The 22,683-nt window shown below is 36.0% G+C and overlaps 1 protein-coding gene and 1 long non-coding RNA gene across 4 annotated transcripts; both read right to left on the bottom strand.

The window, feature by feature from the left end:
* Positions 1 to 1,646: 1,646 nt before the first annotated feature.
* Positions 1,647 to 21,963, bottom strand: LOC116163402 (probable dolichyl pyrophosphate Glc1Man9GlcNAc2 alpha-1,3-glucosyltransferase). 3 transcript variants are annotated; one of them, XM_031477305.1, is made up of 8 exons: positions 21,869 to 21,963; positions 21,791 to 21,794; positions 21,469 to 21,741; positions 5,773 to 5,929; positions 4,055 to 4,294; positions 3,895 to 4,000; positions 2,548 to 2,821; positions 1,647 to 2,470 (listed from the first exon to the last, which is right to left on the bottom strand). In XM_031477305.1, exons 3-8 carry the CDS (start codon positions 21,570 to 21,572, stop codon positions 2,062 to 2,064), a joined length of 1,290 nt encoding a protein of 429 aa, XP_031333165.1. In that variant the 5' UTR covers positions 21,573 to 21,741; positions 21,791 to 21,794; positions 21,869 to 21,963; the 3' UTR covers positions 1,647 to 2,061. The 3 variants fall into 3 exon arrangements, with proteins under 3 accessions (XP_031333165.1, XP_031333163.1, XP_031333166.1); XM_031477303.1 differs by having other exon boundaries at positions 21,791 to 21,942; XM_031477306.1 differs by lacking the exon at positions 1,647 to 2,470 and adding an exon at positions 3,752 to 3,821 and having other exon boundaries at positions 2,694 to 2,821; positions 21,791 to 21,942.
* LOC116163421 lies at positions 18,431 to 19,395 on the bottom strand. Its single transcript, XR_004143737.1, has 2 exons — positions 18,841 to 19,395; positions 18,431 to 18,768 (listed from the first exon to the last, which is right to left on the bottom strand). It is a non-coding gene; the product is annotated as an uncharacterized LOC116163421 (long non-coding RNA).
* Positions 21,964 to 22,683: the final 720 nt, after the last annotated feature.

The raw sequence follows: 22,683 nt of genomic DNA, 5'->3' as shown, positions 1-22,683 counted from the left end.
TATAGCAATATGTTCCGGGAGCTTCCGGGCAGTGAACTAAATAGAATACACTTGGTTTCGTTGTGTGAAATGCCAACATCCAGTTCAGAATACTTTTGGAGCTAATTTGACTGGACTAAGTTGACCCTACACATTGACATAAAATAAAGTTCGTTAAGTGCTCCCTCCCCTAATCAAAAAAATTTGTGATGGTATTATCACAGATACATATAGGTAGGCAAGGCCGTGCGAGGGGGAGGGGCGAGGGGGGCCCAGGCCCTGGACGCCAAGTCTGGGGGGCGCTGAAGTCGCCCGTCGTCGCCTTCGTCGGGAGCGTCAAAGGCGCGAGTGAAAGATTTACCTCGAATTATATAAACGAATCCGTACCACTTCAGTCCCGCGGTATATAATATACTATTGTGTTTTACAGTTTGCAAAGACGGAATCTGTTGTTACTGTGCAACGTGCGTTCCGGATTAAGTTCGGTTGTGCTCCTCCAGGTGATAACAACATTCGCAGATGGTATCATCAGTTTCAAGACACTGGCTGCCTTTGTAAAGGCAAGAGTACGGGACGACCACGAACTAGTGAAGAGAGCGTTGAGCAAGTGCGTAATTCGTTGACGCGTAGCCCTATGAAATCCGTTCGGAAGGCTAGTCGTGAATTAGCAATTCCTGTGACGACTGTTTGGAGAGTTTTACGGCGACGCTTAGAGCTACGTCCTTATCGTTTGCAGTTGTTACAGGCTCTGAAGCCTACCGACCATCTTTTACGTGCCAACTTCGCTAACGACATGTTGTTGCATGACAATGAAGATTTTCTGGATCTTGTCGTCTTCAGTGATGAATCGACCTTTCACCTTTAGTGGTCGACTTAACACCCATAATGTTAGGATTTGGGGCTCAGAAAATCAGAAGTTTGGGAAGAACTAGCATACCGTCTTGACGTATGCCAAGTGACGAATGGTGCTCACATTGAACACTTGTAGGCTATAATGTAAAACTGTTTGAGTTTCTCTTTCATTTGATATAACAATTGTGGCTGTAAGTTTGATGTATTAAATATTATAACATGTTAAAACCCCTCTATTCATTTTGAAACACGCTGTATAAGCAACTCTGAAGCTCTATATCGTTTTTAATAAAATTTCACAAAAAAGTAGTTTATATCAAAGTTGTGTAGAATTTTATAGTCTACAATTTGTGATAACAGTATTTTTGGTAAAGTAAACCTATAAAAAGATATGATTGACAAACTAAAAAACCAACCAAATTTCTTTGGTTTTAAGGGTGGTACGGGGGAAGCACAAGGGGTAGGAGGTCAAACACTTGGATTCTTAACCACCAGATATTCTTTCATGATATTTAAAAAAATTGGAACTACTTCTCGTTTTGCAGGAAATGGTCCATTTCCCGGACTATATAGGGTGTGAAAATTACAGTGCCAGGTGGAGGATCCTAAGAACATTATAAGCATTGAATACACTGCGTATGATCAATGCTTACAAGGTGAAAAGAGAAAGCGAACTCATGAGTCAAGTGCTGGAAGAGGATAGAAATGGATGAGAATGATTTTAGGAAAAACGAAAAAAAAAATACATAAATTTTAGATTTGGTTTTGTATTTAAATTATTGTAAAAAGTTTTTGCCATTTGGCGTTAATAAAATTTGATTGATTGATTGATAAACAAAATTAAATGCAGACTGTACTGTACCAATTAAAGTAAATTTATAAAACATTCATAAACTATGCATTATGTGATTATCATTCCACTAAGAATTCCATGATGGAATTCTTAATGGAATATTTGTAAAATTATTAAATATTTAGACATGAAACTCTCTTTACTTACGAGTTTCATATGAACAATAATTATAAAAAAATATCTCGTATTTACAAATAGGTACCTACATACAAATAAGGATTAAAACAAAATCCAAAAACAAGAATTATTGCCAATTACTCCACCCAAAGTTCTATTCTTGTCGAAAATGGCTACATACAATTACAACTTCACAAATCACAGGTAGTTACATCAAATTATAAGATGCAGATGGGGTAAACAGGTAGTAAGTATCTATGTTAAATCTTATGCTTTGCATCACATTTTGTTAAAAAATATATGTAATATTTTAACCAAGAGTATACTATACCAATTGAACAATAAACAGAAGTTAGTAATAAAGGCAAAAAAGGATAAGTTCTTAAAGTTATACTATAATGAAGAAAGTGATCATATAAAAAAAGAGGAATTAGACCAAATATGTACATACTTTCTAGCATATTTAGTAATGGTAAATTAAATTTGCATACATAAAACGGGTATAAATTAGACATACTATAAAACGCATAGGAACAGTAAAGTACATATAAAATTAACTTAATTAATAACAACGCTTGTGGAAATAACAAGGGTAACAAAGAATACTGACCGACTGTTGATAAAATAAGAAACACTTTTGCATCACCTGACTCCATTATACTGATGATGCTGAAAATATACAAACAAAACAAATTAGGAAATAAACAATAAGTGCGAAACTGCAAAACATAAGCTAGTTATCTCACCTGAAAGGAATGATAGCCATCAGTATCGCTTTCTCATGGACGTGCCATCCAAACATGAAGGAAGTCAAAGCGCATAAAATTATGCACCTCACAAACTGAACAGGATTATTTCCGGCAAACCACAATTTCATCAGTGCAGGTAACATAAAGACAATGGTAATTAACATTGTTGCAAGTGGAGTGATACTGGGCAAAACGGCATGAGAAAATTCCTGAACTAGTCCTCCAGTCATTGCAGCAACTTCTTCAGACACAGCCAGCCCGATTTTCTTACCTGTTGAAAAAGGAACTATTTTAAAATGGTTTTTAAATACACATTCCACTATTAATGTTTATAGAATTAGATCTTGTAAAGTGCCCTCAATTGTATACAGTGGAGTGTCTGGACCGTTGACCGTAAAACGATTTTACTGTCAACGGTCCAGACACACCGTCTGCTTGTTCTGGAATTTAATTTATTAATTCTTAACCCCTTCCCAATATGTGTTATATTTTCAGTTTTCAACTTTAAAACGTCCGAATGGTTGTCTTTAATTGGGCCACCCTCTTCGGTTTTAGAGCCCTTAAAAGGTGCATTTCAATATTTGTCTGTGCCATAAAATTTAAGTTTCAACACTTTCCAATCTTCAATGCGTCAAAATTTTCAAAAATGTAACTTCAGCACCTTCTATTCTTTTCATTTTCAACCTGTCTTCCATTTCTTCCATCAATAATAATTAACTTCACCCGTAACTATAGTCGTGTTTTAATAGTACAACACAATAAATGTATGGGGAAGGCTTTGAGATCCGATTTTCTTAATCTTTGATATCACTCAACCCCATTTAGAGGAACGATGGATCATGTTCAAAAATAATTTAGTCACTCATACTAAAAAAAAGTATTTAATTTCCATTTTGAACTGGGATATTGGGAACTCTTATTTTCTTCAGATGATGGCGGATTTCTTTTCATTGAAAGGTGTTGCATACAGTATAAATCGAGGGTGAACTTATATCTGCCATGTGGAATATTTTTCAAATTAAACAATTAGTCTAAAAAACCTCAAAATTGAGGCCATAGCTGGACTTATACATAAATTCTTTTGGGATCCTAATTCAGAATTAAGAATAGGAATAAAAAAGACAACACAAACACACGACCAATAGTTTATTATACAAGACCACAAAGGGATGATTTAACTTGAACCACTGAGTGAATTTACCTTCACAAGATGGTTAATTTCCCTTTACCAAGAGTCGGGTGACGCCGCCTTTGGATCATAATATTACTACCTAGATAAAAATAACACAGCATCCATTATTATTATTATTTATAATTTATTCTTAGCTGTACCTATGATCTTACCTAACATAAACAGCACTTTATCAGCGACATTGTAAATTGCCCAAAAATTTGGTGCCCAATATGCGTGACATAAGCCCCTTTTGAATGGAAACAATCTGCTCATTACCTAAAATTATTAAATACTCAGCAATACAATTGCTTAACATACACTACATATTACCTGATTTATATGACCGACGAAAGGTACAAAGGTAACTGCAAATACTAGTATTACAGTTGATCCGAGGTAGATTGTGTTTCGTACAGAAAACCCTGTTATCACATTTTTTATGCTTAAATTTCTCGAAGTGATACAATAATTTCTTAGGAGGTAGATGAAGTAAGCAGGAGCAATGTATAGGTAGATGTGTTTAAAGTTTAACAAAACAAGAAACCAGAATGCTCCGCTCAGGTAATTGGCCTAAAATTAACAAAAAAGACAATTTAAATTTACATTCGCTTCACCATAACAAATGAACTCAAAACAAAACGTTCGAAAATGTAAGGTTAAATAAACCACTACAACGTTGCAATTTTCGAACGTACCCCAGGTAACTATGCAGATTTAATAAAAATTGCGCATGCGCAACCCAACTTTTGTATCTGCGCAATCGCAATTTTTGTATCCGTTAAGATATTTAAATGAAATTTTGTACGTAGGCACCTCAAATAAAACTAAAATTTGGTTTGTGCATGCGCAATCCGATTTTTTGACATCTTCGTGGGTCTAGGACACTTCGCCGAATGCCCACAACGCCGACACGATTTTTTGAAGGTCCATATCGCCGACTAGGGACACTACACCGACGGACACTATGCCGACCGTGCCCACATCGTCGACAAGTGTGCAAGGGACACAACGCCGACCATGCCCACTTCGCCGACGGACACTACGCCAATCGTGCCCACATTGCCGAAACGTGTGCAAGGGACACTAAGCCGAACGTGACCACAACGCCGACTGTTCGAAAATCCAGGCCCCTCATACTCTGTCCAGTGTATGAGTTTGCATTTTAAAAAGTTTAAAAAACATGTCCTAAACCTACAAATAACCTAATATCCAAAGCTGCTTTGCTTCACACTCCGTCCAGTTTGATTAAGAATTTTCGTATGAGTCTGTAGTTCGAAAAAAGTTAAAAAAAATATTCTGAACCTACAATAACCTAACGTCAAAAGCTACTTGGTGTTGCACACCGTCCAGCTTGATTAAGAAGTGTTGTATGAGTCGACGTTATGGTCACGTTCGGCTTAGTGTCCCTTGTTCACTTGTCGGCGATGTGGGCACGGTCGGCGTTGTGTCCCTAGTCGGCGATATGGACCTTCAAAAAATCGTGTCGGCGTTGTGGGCATTCGGCGAAATGTCCCGGCCTCATCTTCGTTAGGTATGAACCTATTGCATGACATTTTGTATGTAAGCACCTCGAATAAAGTAAAACTAATGCCGAATCAAAAAATTTGTTTTGCGCATACGCAATTTCAAATTTTTTATTCGTAAAGATATTTAAATGAAATCCTTTATGTAGGCACCTCAAATAAAAGTAAAACTAATGCCGATTCAAAACTTTGTTTTACAAGGTATGCTGAGCTGGTGGAACAGAATCAATCCCTTAAGGTGTGTTGTAAAAATTATGTATGTGCGGAGATCTCAAGGATCGTTCGGTATTCAGTTGTATCGGATTTTTTTTACATGCCATTACTGGCTGTGGTATTACATTTCACAGAGGTACTAATAATGCGGTTAAAGTTTTAAATTACTCGAAGAAAATAAGGAATTATTTCCCGAACAACCGTGCAATTGTATGATATATATATAGAGATTTATGTCTACCGCTTAAAAGGGAGGTGTGAAATCAAAAGCTATACCATTTTCATGAATCCAATGGTACTATACAAACTTACCTGAAATAAATTGGCGCACGATAATAGCAAAAATCCAAACATAATCCCATTATATTGGAAATGAATATGGTCTACCAATAATAATCCAACGTTGGTCAACAACAAGAGGGGTAGAACTGCTTGAGACTTCCAACTCTTCCTAAATATTTGGGAGCATCTGAAATATATTAAACAGTGCTTTAGCTCTGGCGTTTTACAATAGCAAACGTTTTTTTAAACTGTGCCAGTGTATCTTACTAATAGTACAGTGCAATTAGTCGAAAAAACGGCTTAACCTCAACATCCAAAGTAAAAGTTTCCCATCAACTGCAAATTGTTCTATACAGTCTACATATTGTTTGGTAAAAAGTTACACCATTTTAAGCGTAGGGTTTGAATGGCAGGGGGGAGGAAAGTTGGTAAATTAGTAGTTTTTGGAGTTTTTCTTAAATATTTATAAAACTATGGAGTTTGGCGAGAAAAGTACGATATCCAAAAATAATCTAGGTACATTAAATTGCGAACAAAAATGGTCTTGTGTATAATCTTGCTCAAGTGAACGATTCCAGAGTTATGGAGGGTGTAAAAGTAGACATTATTCGTATTTGTTCGATTTTCTGGAAAAATGAAATTATGTTGGAAGTAAAGAACACTGAAGATCTGGCTTGTTTTAGTTACCAGGATTACTTTGCAGGCTATTTCAAAGCATCCTATACATTCACTGTTCTAGTTGGATGCGCTTCTCCCCACTTCAGCAGCTACCAGGCAGAACATTCATTTAGAACCTACCATCAGGTGTAGCAGTAGCTGCATGAGAAGAAGAACCCGCTGAAGTGGGGATGGAAGATTGTCGAACACCTGAGAGCAATAACAACACATCCTGCAACTTCCCCAGGGATTACTGTCCCTCATGGTCTCTTTAAAAAATGGTTCCCCTTAAGAAGGTGGTAAAGTTATCGTTCCTTCAAGGACATATCAGTTAATATACCACCGGTCACTAAAGAGCAATTTGTTTTAACAAAAAAATTAGTTTCCTTAGTGATAATCTCATATTTTTTCTAAAAGAATCTAAAAAGAAAGATGAAAAATATCTACTGTTACACCCTCCGTAACTCTGGAACGGTTCAATTTAGCAAAATTATATACAAGGCCATTTGTTCGCAATTTACTATAGATTATTGTTGTATACGACACTTTTCGCACTAAACCACATATTTTGCTGAATATTTAAGAACAACTAATTAAAATTCCTAATTATCCAACTTTCCTTCCCCCCTCCCAACCAAACCCGACGCTGAAAATGGTGTAACTTTCTACCCTGGATCTATCAAATGACATAAAAAGTAAAAATTACTACCATAAGAAAAATAGTTATTTGTGTACCAAGGCCGTATTGTGATATTTTTTGGCCGAAGCTGCTGTTTGTGGCCGAGGCGGTAGCCGAGGCCGCAATTCAGATGAGGCCTAACAAATCACTTTTGGCCAAGGTGCACACAACATTTTTTAGGCGATCATCAAAAAGAATTCAAAAATTTGCTGATAAAGATATTTTTTCTGAAAATTATAGTTATCTTAGATAATTAAAAACAAAGCATTTCCTGTCGTATGTAATAAATTATAATTAGCATCTTTGCGTGTGTTTTGTGCGTATCAAAATAGGTGATAGCGACAGTTCAAATACCCCAAATGAAATTTTGGAAGCTGCAAGCGTTGCGACCTTAAGTCATATATGATATAAGAGCAGGCGTTTTTGAGAGTAAAAGTACAATCGCAACTTCCTCCGTTGCACAAGATTTTAATAAATAATGTCAAATGCAATAGGTCCTTCGTAACTGTGGCTTCCAAGACCTTATAGTTAACAATCATGCTGTACAATTATTAGAAACCTGATTACCATACTTTGATGGTAGGTATATGTAGCTACTTGTGTTCTCGGTTAATTGCTGGCGATTCTTCGTATAATAATATACCTAAGCAATAACATCTTCCTCATGTTTTGGTTCTACACTTCAAAAAGGTCTGCAAGCAGCAAAGATTGAAACGTCAAACTATTATTTTAAATGTGAACATTGTGATTATGCAAAATAGTGTGAAACATTCCTACAAGTCCGAAAATGAAAAAAAACCGCACGTGGATGGCCCATTTCTTGATAGGGCTAGACCAGATAGACGCTTTGTATCAAACAGATTACTGTTTCTCACACATCAGTTTCAAATAAGTATAGTTTGACAAATGTGTACAATAAAGTTTGACAGAAGCGCACAATAAAGTGAAACTTTATGGCCGCAAAAGCGACCACAAAATCAACGTTTTTGTGATGATAGCCTAAAATCAAAGTTAATGATGGTTAACCGCAGACGAAACGTCAGACTTAAAATTTAAAAGTAGCATCTTGTAGACAGAAAAAAGTGGTCATAATAATGTGCCATTTATTTTGAAATATCTTTTTAGACCGCCGCCGGTCTCATGCTCTTCTTACCTTCTCACAACACCCTTATCAAGAATCTGTGCTAACAGTCCGCCCGATAAATATTGAATGCGAGCTTGAATGTATCCAAAGCGCCTCTTTGGTAAATGAACATAAACTTTATATTATGTTATTGGAGTTAATTTATTTATTTTTGGTATGTAGGTACATTACTATAAACTTTCAAAAATGTAAAAAGGATTTACTTACCATATTTTTTGTAAATTGTTTCATGGTAATAATAATAATAATTACTATTATTTATATATGTTACCGGCAAACTGCGAAACCCGGCATTTTGCAAAATCACTAGGCATTTTGCGAAATGGCCATTGCAGCAGGCAAAGTGATAAATAGAACTCGAGTTCGCACTTCTCCTGCCTCTCTTTAGGGATTTCGCAAAATGCCTAAACTTTCAGGCAAAGTGAGAATGCTCGGTTATTTTCCACAGATTGCGCGTACAGCGGTGCCAAAAGTAAAACCGTCGCGTTAGTACCTTCCCCTATTCTCCACAGTACATCCAAAGCTTTGCTCAACAGAGAAACCATAGAAGAAATGCAGTCTTAACGTAAGCGCAATATTTAGCGAGTACCACGGATGTATAATATAGAGAGGTGATCCGGCGAGCTATGTTTTCGGTGCAAACAAACGGCGATTGAGTGTGGTCTGTGTGCGAGGGAGAGGCAGCGACAGAGACAGACAACTAGCTTGGCGCGAAATCACTTGTGCATTTATACTGCATTGCGCCAGTGATATACGGTCGCACTTCCTTAAACTTGTGTATGGGCTTTTTTTGCAACTTTTTACAATGGCACGAAGGTATTGTTTTGCACCTGGATGTCACAGTGGATATAGCGGAAGTTCAGAGAAAGTATCCTTATTTAAAGTGCCTAAAAACAAATTAGAAGAGTGGAGTCAACGTATTCCCCGAGCGGATAAAAAATTAACGATTAATGACGCTTTGTGCGAAAAACCTTTTTTTAAAGACGATGTCATACGTGAAGTCGTCACAGAAACATATTCAGTAAGTTTTTTAAATTCAGGAAGTAAATACCAGTTCCGCAGGTCGCCATGAATTACCTACTGTAGGAATGTTATTTTTGTTCTGTTTAGTATGCACTGAAAATCCCGCGCTTGAGAGAAAATGCAGTACCATCTATTTGGCCTAATTGTCCAACCTATTTGTCGAAAAAGCCGGTAAAGAAAAGGAGGGTAATCGAACGAGGCGAATGTACATATGACCTGAAACGTAAAAAAAATAATGAATTAGGTGCCAATGAAGGTAGGTATTTGTCAAATTCTTGCCCAGAAACAGAGTTCTGTTTTTAGTGCATTTTCAGAAAAAACTGAAATGCACTATTAGGCTCGGAATGTCTGTCTGCCTGTCTCTCTGTCTGTCTGTCTGTCTGTCCGATATTTTATATCTCCGGAACGGTAAGTGCTAGAGGCTTGGTTGAGGTGCCGTTAGATAGGTCTCGGCGAGTTATTGAGCAGTACGGAGCCCGTATGTCTGTCCGTATGCCCGTTTGTCTGATATTTATATAAACATGACTGAAAATGCACTTAAAATCCCTGTCCAAAGTTAAGCTTTCGCCAATTTTTTCTTTTTTGATGGGTCTTTTAATCATTTGTGGGAATGTTAAAAACTTAAATTGCATTGCCTAAGTTATTCCACTGATTTCTAATTTCCTTTTAGTTGAAAAGATATACGAAGGCAATAACTCAGAATATAATAAATCTTGGTTAGTCACAATATTCGATAGTTTGTCGAAGAATAACGTTACCTTGCCGTCTGCGTCGTGGACCTTACAATTCCATAAAGACATTATAGCACTTTTTAAAACAGATGTTGTAGAAAATGATATCGTAATTTCAAAGAAAATTGTGCTGTGTAAATCTTTTATAAACTTCTTCATTTTTCAACATTTGCATGTCCGTTTAACTGAAGATTCAAATAGTAAGATTAATTCGATTGCTGATTTTGAAAAAATGTTGATTGATTTTGATCTACTCCCTATATGTTACGGATTAATAATAATAATCGGAGATAGCATAGACTTCAGCAGGACACGATATCACAAAGATGAATTTTCTAAAAGCGTGAGACATGGAAATTGTAGTTACCTGTTGAATACTACCGATGAACGTTTACTCAAAGGAGTGAACTACTGTTGTTTGTGTAAAAATGCCAAAAAAGCAATCGCTTATTTAAAAAAAAAAGTCACAAAGGTCACCATGTCGAGACGAGACCGCTTTTTGAAAAATTCAGCCAACTGTCGTAAACGTGAACGAAGACTGCATTATAGACTAATTCAAGCAAGGAAGGAGTTACAAGAAGCTAAAGCGAAAATGAAAACCCTGAATGAAGAAGAAGTGCAGAAAAAAATTGATCAGATGGAAAATTTACCTTCCGCTCAAAAAATGTTACTGATGGAATGCATTAAGATGGCTAGGTACAAAAAGAAAACGTCTAGGCGTTATTCTTCTAGTTGGTTACTTATGTGTTTACTTCTTCATATTAAAAGCCCAAAATCGTACGCTTTTTTAAGAAAAAATGAAATCGTACCTCTTCCCGTTGTGTCAACGGTGCGTACATATTTGTCGCGAGTAAGACTCAAATGTGGACTTGACGAAGAATTTTTCCAAGCATTTAAGATGAAAATACAAGAAAAAAATAAATTTGCAAGGCAAGGTATGTTGATATTTGATGAGATGTCGGTGCGCGTTAATATTCAGCTAAATGTAAAAAATCTTAAATTAATTGGAGCAGAAGATTTCGGCGCAGAACATGAAAATACATCAAAAACAGTCACTGGCCAACAGGCTGACCATGCTTTAGTATTTATGTGGTCATCATTAGCTGATAATTTTACCCAACCAATAGCAGTGTATGCTACTAAGGGTCCCACGAAAGGAAGCTGCCTTGCACAGTTAGTATTAGAAATTATAAAAAAATTGGAGAATTGTGGAGCGGAAGTTCATGGCACGGTTTGTGATGGTGCATCAACAAATAGGAAGATGTGGATGGAATTTGGAATTTCAGGGAAGTTGTCCAACACAACTAATAAAGTTATTCATCCAGTGGATGATTCAAGAGACCTATATTTTTTCTCCGATACCCCTCATCTTATAAAGTGCATAAGAAACCGATTTTTGAACAACAACGCTCTAATAGTATGTATTTGTTATGAAAATGTATACCATATCTACCTAAATTATGATTTTTAGACGCCTGAAGGTGGAATACTTTGGGAGTATTATAAAATTCTACTACAACTAGATCAAACACAAAGTAACAACACAAGAGTGTGTCCAAAAATAACCGAAATGCATATAAATCCAAACGGTTTTATGAAAATGAGAGTAAAACTTGCAACTCAGGTATCAATTTCACATATCTACATACTTTTACAATATTATTAGGTAGTGATAGGTATATGTCATAATTTCCTTTTGTTTTAGATTTTTAGTAATTCTGTTGCCGAAGGTCTCATCCATTATCAGAGGCGTTGTGATAGACTTAAAAATGCCGATTGTACAATTTCATTTACCAGGAGAATCAATAATTTATTCGATGTTTTGAACAGCCGTCGTAGTGGTGAAGGCATTATCAGTGGAAGTAAAGATTTTGAAGTAATTCTAACAAATTTTTAAAAAGGGGATGCATTTAATCTATATGTGTATAGGTACTTCGAGAGAATTTAAATTTTATTAACCATTGGGAGAATATGGTAGTTGAGAAAAAAATTACAAAAGATCATTTTTTATCAAGCTCCACTGCTGAAGGTCTTCGTGTGACTATTTCATCTACTATGGATTTGTGCAATTATCTTCTGAAAACGCGAACATTCAGTTATGTGCTTACTAGCAAAATGAATCAAGATCCCTTAGAGGTACAGGTTTTTTGCTTGATTGTGTACGTAGGTAATGTATTTAAATTGCAGCGTTTTTTTGGAACAATTAGACAAGCTGGTTGTGATAATGATCACCCTACAATGGTGACGTTTATGCATGTATATCGTTTATTATCGACTTATAAGCTGCTGAAACCTCCAAAATTTGGCAATTGCACGAATGACGAAGACGAATCACAAAACACGGTGCTGTCTATTACAAATTTTAAAGCTATCTTTTGTGACAATGACTCTGCTAACAAAGCTCAGCATATTGAAAAAATCAAGGGTAAATTAGATGGGCTTCTTGAAGGAGAATTTTGGGAGGATTCTGAAGACACCGTGGCACCTATTTACGATGTCGATATACCTGAAACACTAGATTGCATTATTTATTACTTAACTGGTTTTATTTGTAAAAAGCTATATCGAGAATCAAGCTGCAAATTTTGTCGGGAGCTGCTGTATAATCCCAAACCTACTCATGTTTTAGCTCCCGAAGCTGAGTTAGTTGAATTAAAATCTCGAGGATGGCTGAATCATCCCAATAAACCTATTCATAATTTATTAAAGAAGTTAGAAAGTGTGATGTTTAAACATATCGACTCTGTTGATGTCTTCGACAATACACTGGAAGATTTTTTTTCAGTTCACGAAAACAAACTAATACAATTTCAGTGTCAAGAACATCGGGACGATGTAATAGCTAAAGCGGTTTATTACTATACCTGCATGCGAGTTAATAGTATATTACAGACAAGAGCAAGGAAAACATAAAAGATGTCTGCAATAAATAAGAAAAAATCAAAGTTACAAATTCATAAGTGCATATTGTTTTAGAAAATAAATATTTAGTTTCTGTATTACACTGAATTCTTAGCATAAAAAATAATGTTTTCCGGTCCTTGTAAAGAAAAACCTACCAACTGACGTGATTTCAAATTGTAAATCTTTAACTGCCGCGCCCGAGGCCGCGCCAATCTAGTTGTCTGTCCTTGTCTAACTTAGCAGACGACATAAAATGAACCACGCGATGAGCGGCCACCGAGATCACCTCTGCTATTAATTATACATCCGTGCGAGTACTGAAATAAAATCGCAATCGTCGCGTCGTTTACCATCCAATGGCAACGCTGTATGCGCAATCTGTGGGAAATGACGAAGCCTTCGCACTTTGCCTGCATGTTTAGGCATTTCGCGAAATCCCTAAAGAGAGGCAGGCAAAGTGCGAACTGCAGCTCCGTTTCTCACTTTACCTATTGCATTAAAATAAAAATGATTTTGCAAAATTTAGTTTTTTTCAGGATATCTATAGGAAAATAGCGGAAAATAGTCAAAATTTTTTCAGTTTCAAAACGACATTTTATTCAACATCAAAATACGCACCTTTGCCAAATTTAAACTACCTACCTATCTAATAATAATAATGACATTTATTGAGCACACATTATACAAAGAACAGATGTTATACATTACATTACAAAATGGGTGACTCAATGGGGCAAAGTTCAGACTGGAATAAACCGTGTTATTCCGTCTGCTCTACAACTCAACCCCCTACATATGAAATTAACAACAAGAGACCAAGACATAAAAAAAACCTAGCACTTTTAGCAAGTAAATAAAAAACTATACGATAATAAAAACCATTCAGTATGAGGACACAAATGAAAACCTAAAAAAAAATTTTAAAAACAAGTTGTAAATCAGCATATGCATGATTAAAGCGCATTTTTGGTAATGCAGGTCAGTATTTTATTAGCGAAGTTTAAAATTATCGATCTCACGAGTAATTTTGGCTGCGTTAAATAATTAATTTTATTTAATTTCAATTGACGGTACGTCTTCATTTTGTAAAACAAATCAGAAAGTAAATAATAAGTTTTTATACTGGTAGCGCTATCTAACGGTAAAATTATAGCACCTCCGAAACCCATATCGAAATTATTTTCTTCAATTATCGATTCTAACTCAAAATAGAGTAGTGCCTGCACATCTACACCATATATATATGATCTACACTATAGCAGAAAGCTTTTAGTGAAAATTTGAAGTCTCTAGCTATTGTAGTTGTGGAGATCTAACGCGGACAGCCGGCCTGCCAGCAATGACGAATATTAATAGCGTATTTTTTTCAAAAATGCGCTAAAAATTATACCTAGCAATAATGATGTTAACGATGGAACTTAATGCTGTCGTGCAAGGAGTACAAGGCGCAAGCGTTTTTTAAAAAGACATTCGGATAAATGTTTTAAATGAGATGGTAATGGGCTCATCCCGCCTTCATTTTTTATTTCTGATCCACAAAGTACATTAAAAATAAAAAGACCCGTGTGTCCTCAATTTTTATTTGCGAGTAAAACCCAAAATAAATTATTGAAAAGCTGTGTTTTTAGTCCGAATTTGAAACGCTTCAGACTAAATACGTCACAAACCTACAACCAATCACGTAGAAGTGAGCTGGCAACCTTACCCGAGGGTCTGACATATATATAAGAGAAGTATATGGATAAACGAGTGGACACGCCTATCGCCAACGTTAGTGGATGGAAATATACTTCTGTCATTAGTTGGGAACTAGGCGCTAATGCGCTTGCCTGTTATTATGTAGTGTTATTTACCAAGCATTTACTCCAGTTTGACATAACGGATTGAGGTTAAATTGTTTGTTTAGTTTATGAGTTATTGAACTTTTGTTTAATTTTAATAGTAAAGAAGCCTTTCATAGTTATATAAATCAGTATACGTAAGTGATACACAATAATTGTAAAGGAATACCTAATGTTTGGCAATTTTAGTGTGTTCATTACTTAGAAATAAAGAAATGCAGGTACTTGTGGGAAAGTGGATTCTTCGGTTTCATGGCACAAGTAAGTTACAATGCAATTATCTGCAATCAATTCATTTATGCCATACTTGTTATTAGATTCCCAAGTGAAAAAAGCAACAAGAATTGGTGACTGCAAGTATGTGAACTATCGGAATTCGATGATGTAAAAACAAGGTTGTGTTCTCGTCATTTTAACCGCTATGACTGCATTGCTTTGGATGCACGCAAGCATGATGGGGGCACGAAGTTATATGGGGGTCACTTAACACCTAAAAGATTTCCAACTCGACAATGTTAATTTTATTTTAAAATCAGTAAATGTCTTTAATTTAATTGTGTTTCTTTGAACATTGGTAATGTATCACTTTATATTATAGCTGATGCGAACTTATCCAATTTCAAGTTATATTCAAGATATAATCCCTATAGGTATATTATTTCAATTGCAATTTAAGTTTCTAAATCGTTACAAAGTTTGCCTTCGAAGTTGAAGGGTGTAACCGTAAACAAACTCCGCTGAGGAAGCTCGAAAGTTCTCCGTGAAAATGCTACAGTTTCCAAGCAGAACGATACGGAGTACCTTGAACCAGAACGCACTGGGTGGCACGTGAGCGCTGATTTGAGTTGGCAGTGAAATCATTCAAGTAGGCCATTGACTGCAGGTCCCGAATCCTTGTGTGCCGAAAACAATGTTGAGGGCACAAAAAAGGGAAGATTCAAATTGTCGTCGCTGATCGGTGAAGATGCTAGTAGGGGAATCGAAGCGATATAGTCAACAGGTAAGAAACGCTTCGGCGGCGATTGGTCTTGGGAGGGTGGGCCTCGGCCAGCTAGTATACTTATCTAAAGACATCACAGGATCAGACAATAGTGATAGGAGTCGGCAGGTGGAATGGGGCCAATGTGGTGAATATGAACCTGCATGAAGCGAATAGAAGTCTGGGTGAAGTTTCCGAATGGTGCGTGGTTGTGTTTACATATGGTAATTGCACACAATAATGGTTTAATAAAATTTTAACCCTATTTTCGAGTTATAGGTTATGAAATTTGAAATTGGCGCTACTTAAAAGTAGGCGGAGAGAAGTAAATATTTACTTGGGGAGTTTGCGCATAAATACAGAGTTCAGGACTAAGGAATAGGGCAGCTCTCTTTTATGGCGAACAATTTGCACATTGCAATCATAGGCGGTTATCCATATACTTCTCTTATATATATGGGGTCTGACGTTTGTCACATTTGACGTTTTGAGAGGGATGTTTAACTGCTTCACAGCCGTCTATAATTACAAGCCGTGCTGAGAATTATGGCAACACTGCATGGTAGGCCGATTTCCTAATTCAACTTGACAGATTTCAGGTGTATTTTATGTGTGTTTTGGGTGTAATATTCTTTTTTACCTGTTTTAACAGAGCGAGATTGCGACAATTTGTGTTACTCCGTACGGAATGAACAGAAATTATTATTCAGGTTAAGTTGCTAAACGAAATATATCGATTTATTGTCATAACCTCTAAAGCAGGCTACTCCTTAGTGGACCTTTTACAAGCACTTGTATTTGTTCAAAGTACCTGTACAAGCTCAAATATGACCTACACACTACGTGGTACGTAAGTGCGGTAAGTGTTTATCGTGAAAGAATACAATAATTATTTTATTAGTTGGTATTTCAGATATTCTAGCACGGACATGTCAAGTCGATTTTCTGAAGGAACCTTCCGACTTATTCCCAGGAGTTCACGGTACGGGAATTTGAAGTCTACGGGGCTCCCCTCTTTAAAAGCTTCGTACCTAGACCCACTGGAGTACCGACTGGCTTAAAATCTGCCATTCCGAATGGTCGTTGATAAAACCTCGCTGATGCACATCGATTTACTGTCCTTTAGCCGAAATTAAGTGCCCAAGCATGTGCTTCACCTCGACCTCTTTCGACAGAAGTTCACCAATTTCGGAGATCTCGATGGAAAACACATTATGATGCAGTTACCAATTTACAGCGTTCCGAATTTTAACGTCAAATAAAAATGTTATTATCCATATTATGTTATCAAAAATCTCTAAACCTTCCCCATATAGTTTTATTCGTTGAAGTTTTTAAAAATAACAGCGACTATAGTTTCGGCGTACTGCCATCATCAGGCGATGTGAAAGTTAACAGGAAAACGGTAAATTACAAACGTTGAAGACGAATAAGACGAACATGTTGTTTTTTTAATTATTAACTGGCCGAAGCCAAGTGAAAAAACCTGAAGGGTGGTTAAAACGGAAAGGTTGTCCTAAGTTTCAAGACGAAATTATTATCAAGCCTTGTTAAGACAACCAACCGGAGGGTTGAATTTTTACATTAAAGGTTGAAGAATCATTTCGAGACATGCCGTCTGCATGATCTCGAATTTAAACTTTACTTAAATAATTTAAATATGTAGTCATCTTAATAGTTTCAATACTTTTATAAGTTCATTTTTTCCCCCCGTTCTTTTGAAATGTGTTAACCCAACTTTCAACCTTTAATGTAAAAATTCAAAAAAAAAAAAAAAAAAAAATGTTATTATCCATTCCATCCTATTATTGTCCAAAAATAGTATATTAAAACATAAGTTGCAGAAGGCCCTCTATTCTAACACGAGTTCAAGTTTCGAACCTGAGCCGCGTAGCGGCGAGGGTTCGAATGAACGAGTGCTTAGAAGGCCTTCTGCAACGAATGTTTTATACTATTTTCTCTGTTTCGGGCTCGTTTCGCATTGTTTATTAATTACCTATGGATAAATTTAAAAATATTTTCGATATAAATTGTGTTGGCAGTACTGACTATTTGCTTGGTTTCCATAGTAACCGATCTTTCAAATTTCTTCACGAGATATTTTTGCGAAATTATCTTTAGATTTGAAAAATAAAATCCATTACCTACATTTCACTAAAGAGCCTACAATGTCAGACGAAGAACTAACTTCAACACCACCGGAATTGCGTGAATTAGCTGATAATGCGGTAAATGATTTGGTGCCATCCAAGTCTAAAAATGAGTACCAAAAGGAGTATGAACAATTTGAATCTTGGCGCATTGAAAACAAGGTACAAACCCTCACAGAAAATTTTTGCTTGCATACTTCGAAATTCTTAGTAAGACTTACAAAAGTTCTACATTATGGAAGACATACTCGATGCTTCGATTGATGATAAACATCCGACAAAACGTTGACATTTCAAAATTTATGAAGTTTCAAGCATTTTTGAAACGATTATCGGTAGGGTTTGTACCCAAGAAATGGAAGTTGCCGAAATGTTGTCAAACAGTGGTGGACCTCCATCAGTTAGACAGTCTACCTTTACTGCTCTTCCAGCAACAGCTTCTAGTTCCAATGCTGGTTTTATACAGCCTGAATTAAGTAACCCGGAAAATACTAATGTGTCGGAGCAAAATCTGCCCGGCATTTCAGTCAATGCAGGAGTAAATTCGACCGTTACAATTACTATTTAGAATAATTACAACACCTCTTCATAATGTATAATTTTGTACAGTTAAGCAAGTGTTTAGTTTAGTATACTTTCTGTTTTATTCTGATTCCGCATTACTTATGTATTACTGACAAGTGAGCGCAGTCACTCGATCAATCGTATTGACGTAGGTTGCTAAAGCTAGCACGGCTTCTGATATCATACTGTAAACAAAATGGGCTCCCGAAATCTCAAACTGCATACGAAGTGTAACGCAATTTGGCTTCAGTCAGTTAGTAGAGGAAATTCCGCTTCAATCTTGACAAAAACTCCTTATGTGAATGATGTAGCTTTCGATGTGGATCTTTCACCAAAGTTATCCGATTATAGTAACTGAAATAATTTAGCCGTGAAGAATTGTTTGCACCTAACAATTGGAGTTATTTTACCCAACTTACAGCTTACCTTACGATATCAAAAATGTGTTCATTTTAATAAAAATGGTTTCCTTTACAGTATATTTCGAGGTCTTCATTTTATGATAATTACTTTGCCCTTGCAATCAGTTCATACCTACAAGTAGGGTTAGTCAAGTATCAACAACATATTTATGACAACGAAACCATACGGCTCACCGTAACATATGTATATTAACATGGACATTATCGATATTGTTAATTACATTACGTATCTTTACGTAATTTAGAAATGATGGATGTTCACGGCACATAATTTCAGCTTCCGTCATCGATAAGCCGACTGTCAAACTTATTAATGCAAACTGTCGAAAAAAAAAGTCACTAAAAATCGTTTAAGAATAGAGTTCACTGTTCAGACTAACACTAAAATACGTGCTAGAATGACGTATTCTAACACCGAAACAGAGAAAATGTTTTATGGTTTCAGGTACACGGTTATTAAATTATAACTGCGGAATTCAACTACACTGTAAACCCCCATTCATTATACGTCTTTGCAATATTGTAACTAAAGGAGCGTTTAAATAGTGACGTTTTATGAGTAGGTATAGTTATAAAAAACCGATCTCTAACATTGACATTATGGACGTCAGCTCTGTATGTTACCTTTTCAAATAAATATGATTTATTTTGGTTTGAAGTATGCCATGGAACAAACAGGCAGAATGTAATATTCTTCTGTTGTTCATAATTATCAAGCCATTGGAGGGATTTTAATTTATGTGTGATCCGGTCATATTTTCGGATATCAAATATTAGTCTAAGGCAAGAATTCTGCATTCTCTGAATTCGATTGTAGTCTCTTTTGTCGATACATGGGCCATACACACTATCACAATAGTTAAATTGGGAAAGCACTAAGGATTCGCAAAGCATAACCTTAATACTACGATTAATAAGAAATCGGCTATTACATATTAGTTTAATATTTGTAAACGCTTTATTAATTATTTGAGATATATGCTTTTTGAATCGCAATTGGGAGTCAAAAATCAATCCAAGATTTTTAACGACTGGTAATATTGCCCCGTTGGACTTAACAATTATTGCATGCTTGAGCGTGTTAATAATCGACGTTCGACCAAATAGCATAACAGCTGACTTATTGCAGTTAATCTCTTAGTTTCTGAGATCCTCATGCTGGCCTTCTAATTTGAATCAGCCTCGGAATCAGTTGATGATTTTGAGGTTGACTTAAAGTTTAATCCTAATTTGTGAACAGATGCGCACAGTTCCAAATTTAAACTCAAATTTCAACAACTAAAAGTTCGAGTTTAAAATTTGAATCTAAAGCTTAGACCATATAGTACATGGACTGCTATTAGCCCTATGCTTTCAATACAAAATGGGTGGTCACGGATAGAGGGCACTGTAGTCGTGGGTATGTGAATCTCAGGGTAAACTAAAGTTGTATGAACACTACTCGGATTGCGTAATGAGTAGCTTTTATGGAACGTGTAGTACAGGAAGCTTTAAATATTCTTGATTATTCTTCTATACGTCCGCAAATAAGAATAGGTTTGCTTTTTTGCCATATCTAGGCGATTAATTAATTGACGTTTGTTAATTTATAGGTTGACAGCGTCAAACCGTGTCTCAGCGGACAATTTCGGCCAGACTCGTTCACCCGGAAACTCACATACCCAAGCGATGTCCTTGACCATATTTTAGTTACCATTAGCAGTCCATGTACTATATGGTCTAGGATCTAAAGTTTGGTAACAGCATACAGCTGCAGGTAAGATTCAAACTGTCAACAAATATCATACTGCACCGATCTTTGCTGTCAATTTGAAGAGAAAATGAGTACCTAACACCTGTAAATGCAGTTTGCAATGATGCACTATTTAAAAATATTGCACCTAGAGTTTGGCAGTTAGGCCCTTGGTCATTTTCAAACAATTTTTCTAAAAACATTTGTATTGCATAATTATCTATAACAGAAATGTCAATTGCTAATCTACCTACATAAAAAAATGAGTTGCTGTCGAGTCGCCTTTGGAAGTTCAAGTTAATTATATTTAAACTTTGAATCGAGCTTTGAATATACTGCAGACACAGCATTCAAACATTGAGTCAATGGCCCGTATGAATAAAAGTAAGCAAATGCTTATACTTCCAAAACTCAAAGTAAATACTCGTAAGTGCTCCTTCGCACTGAGCGACTTAGCAGCGCGCTTCTAAGCAGGACAGAACGCAGTGCAGCGCTGCTAAACCATGCTAAACAGACCAGTATGAAGGGGCAGTTACGAGTATTTACTTTGAATTTTGCAAGTATAAGCATTTGCTTACTTTTATTCATACGGCCCAATGGTTTAAATTCAATGCTCCAACCTTGGTTCCAACATCTCAGCCTGTATCTTATCAATCCCAATTTTAGTTGTGTTGGAACATTTCAAACTTCAAACAGTTTAAACTTTGATCTGAACAGCAGTAGTAGCATATACTATACCCACTTATTGAGAATGTGAAAGAACAATGCCCTGCTAGTCCGCATTACTTCATACACTTTAATGGAGTTAAGGCCGATTCTAATTAGAACAGCATCAAACGGCATGGCGCAAAGCATTGCAGTAAAAGGAGAGTAAGTAATTTCCACTAATAATAAAATTACCTGTAAGATCCATAAGCGAAAATTGCATCTGTAAGTATTACACTTAGTCTTTGGAATAATATAGTTTTAAAAGATGCATAATTATGGTTATTCAGTACCAACATTTGTGGATCAAACCAATAACCAATTCTCGACAAAAAATACTCGAACCAAGCAAATAGTGGTGGGTAATCCAGTGTCCATTGTGACGTGTCTTCGTAATACCATTTGTCTATAGGTAAGTTTGATGTAATCGCCAACCAATTTCGATGTACTTCAAAGTCTGTTGAACGGCTGCAACATAAAAATATAGAATTGATAGCACAACACTGAACATTCTTACTATGCTGGAATAAGTAACAGTTTCACACATGAAAGTAATAAAAAGGAAACACAAATCATAATTATCACTATTGCTTACATAATTACTATTATCAAAAGTACACATAAACACTTCACCTTAACCTAAAATATTCAAAACAAAACAAGGGAAAAAGCGGTACCGATCTATAGACATGTGCCACAAAAAGTAATGTACAGGGTGAGTCAACGATTGCGCGGAGTAACTTTAGTGCCTTGAAGATCATATTTTTCGATAGAGTGCTTTTGTATTGTGATATGGTTGAATATTCTCCACATTTTAAAAATATTTGAAATTATACAGGGTGCGCCCACGAAGTATGGCGCCAAAATGGTACACTTTTTTAAATAGAACCCTCTGTATTTGAATGCATTTTTGAATTCTACGTGTAATTGTACGTCTTTTTTATTATTTATTTTATTGCCTTTATTTTATAGTGGGCGGAGTGTTAGCAATTTGCTACTCTTCCCACTCAACCCACTATATAATCACAAACAGCCATGCCTTACCTGGTTAATATTCGAAAAACTAGTAGTTTTAAAGATATTTCGATTTGTAAGAAAAATTGGTCATTTGCAAGCGTGAGTATATTGTCAAAATTATTACTTAAATTTTGATTCCAGGTTTATATCTTTTATCCTGGGTTAAGTAAAAGTCAAATAAATACATGTACTATGAAACATTAAAAAAATAGCTTACAGGGTGTTTTTTGGTAGGTATATAGGTTATATTCTAATCTTAAATAAGTTATAGGTAATAGTGAGGTGGCCATGCAAAAAAGGCAATGGTCCATTTTCCATTTTCAGACTTGGCAACAGACAAATCGGATTCAGGGGGGTCGAAGTAGGGGAAAATCATGGTAATACAATTGTTAC

This window comes from Photinus pyralis, unplaced genomic scaffold (genome assembly GCF_008802855.1).
Source record: "Photinus pyralis isolate 1611_PpyrPB1 unplaced genomic scaffold, Ppyr1.3 Ppyr1.4_LG2, whole genome shotgun sequence".
NCBI classification, from domain to species: domain Eukaryota; kingdom Metazoa; phylum Arthropoda; class Insecta; order Coleoptera; family Lampyridae; genus Photinus; species Photinus pyralis.
The sequence above is the reverse complement of the archived record's forward strand: the minus strand, read 5'-3'. Positions and strand labels throughout refer to the sequence as shown.

Coding starts and splice junctions, on each gene's coding strand:
- LOC116163402 (XM_031477303.1), bottom strand. CDS start 21,849: ATGATTTGTGTTTCCTTTTTATTACTTTCATGTGTGAAACTGTTACTT. Junction 5,930..21,468: donor TTCGCTTATGGATCTTACAG/GTAATTTTATTA, acceptor AATATATTTCAG/ATGCTCCCAAATATTTAGGA. Junction 2,822..3,894: donor TAAAGTGCTGTTTATGTTAG/GTAAGATCATAG, acceptor CTTTTTCAACAG/GTAAGAAAATCGGGCTGGCT.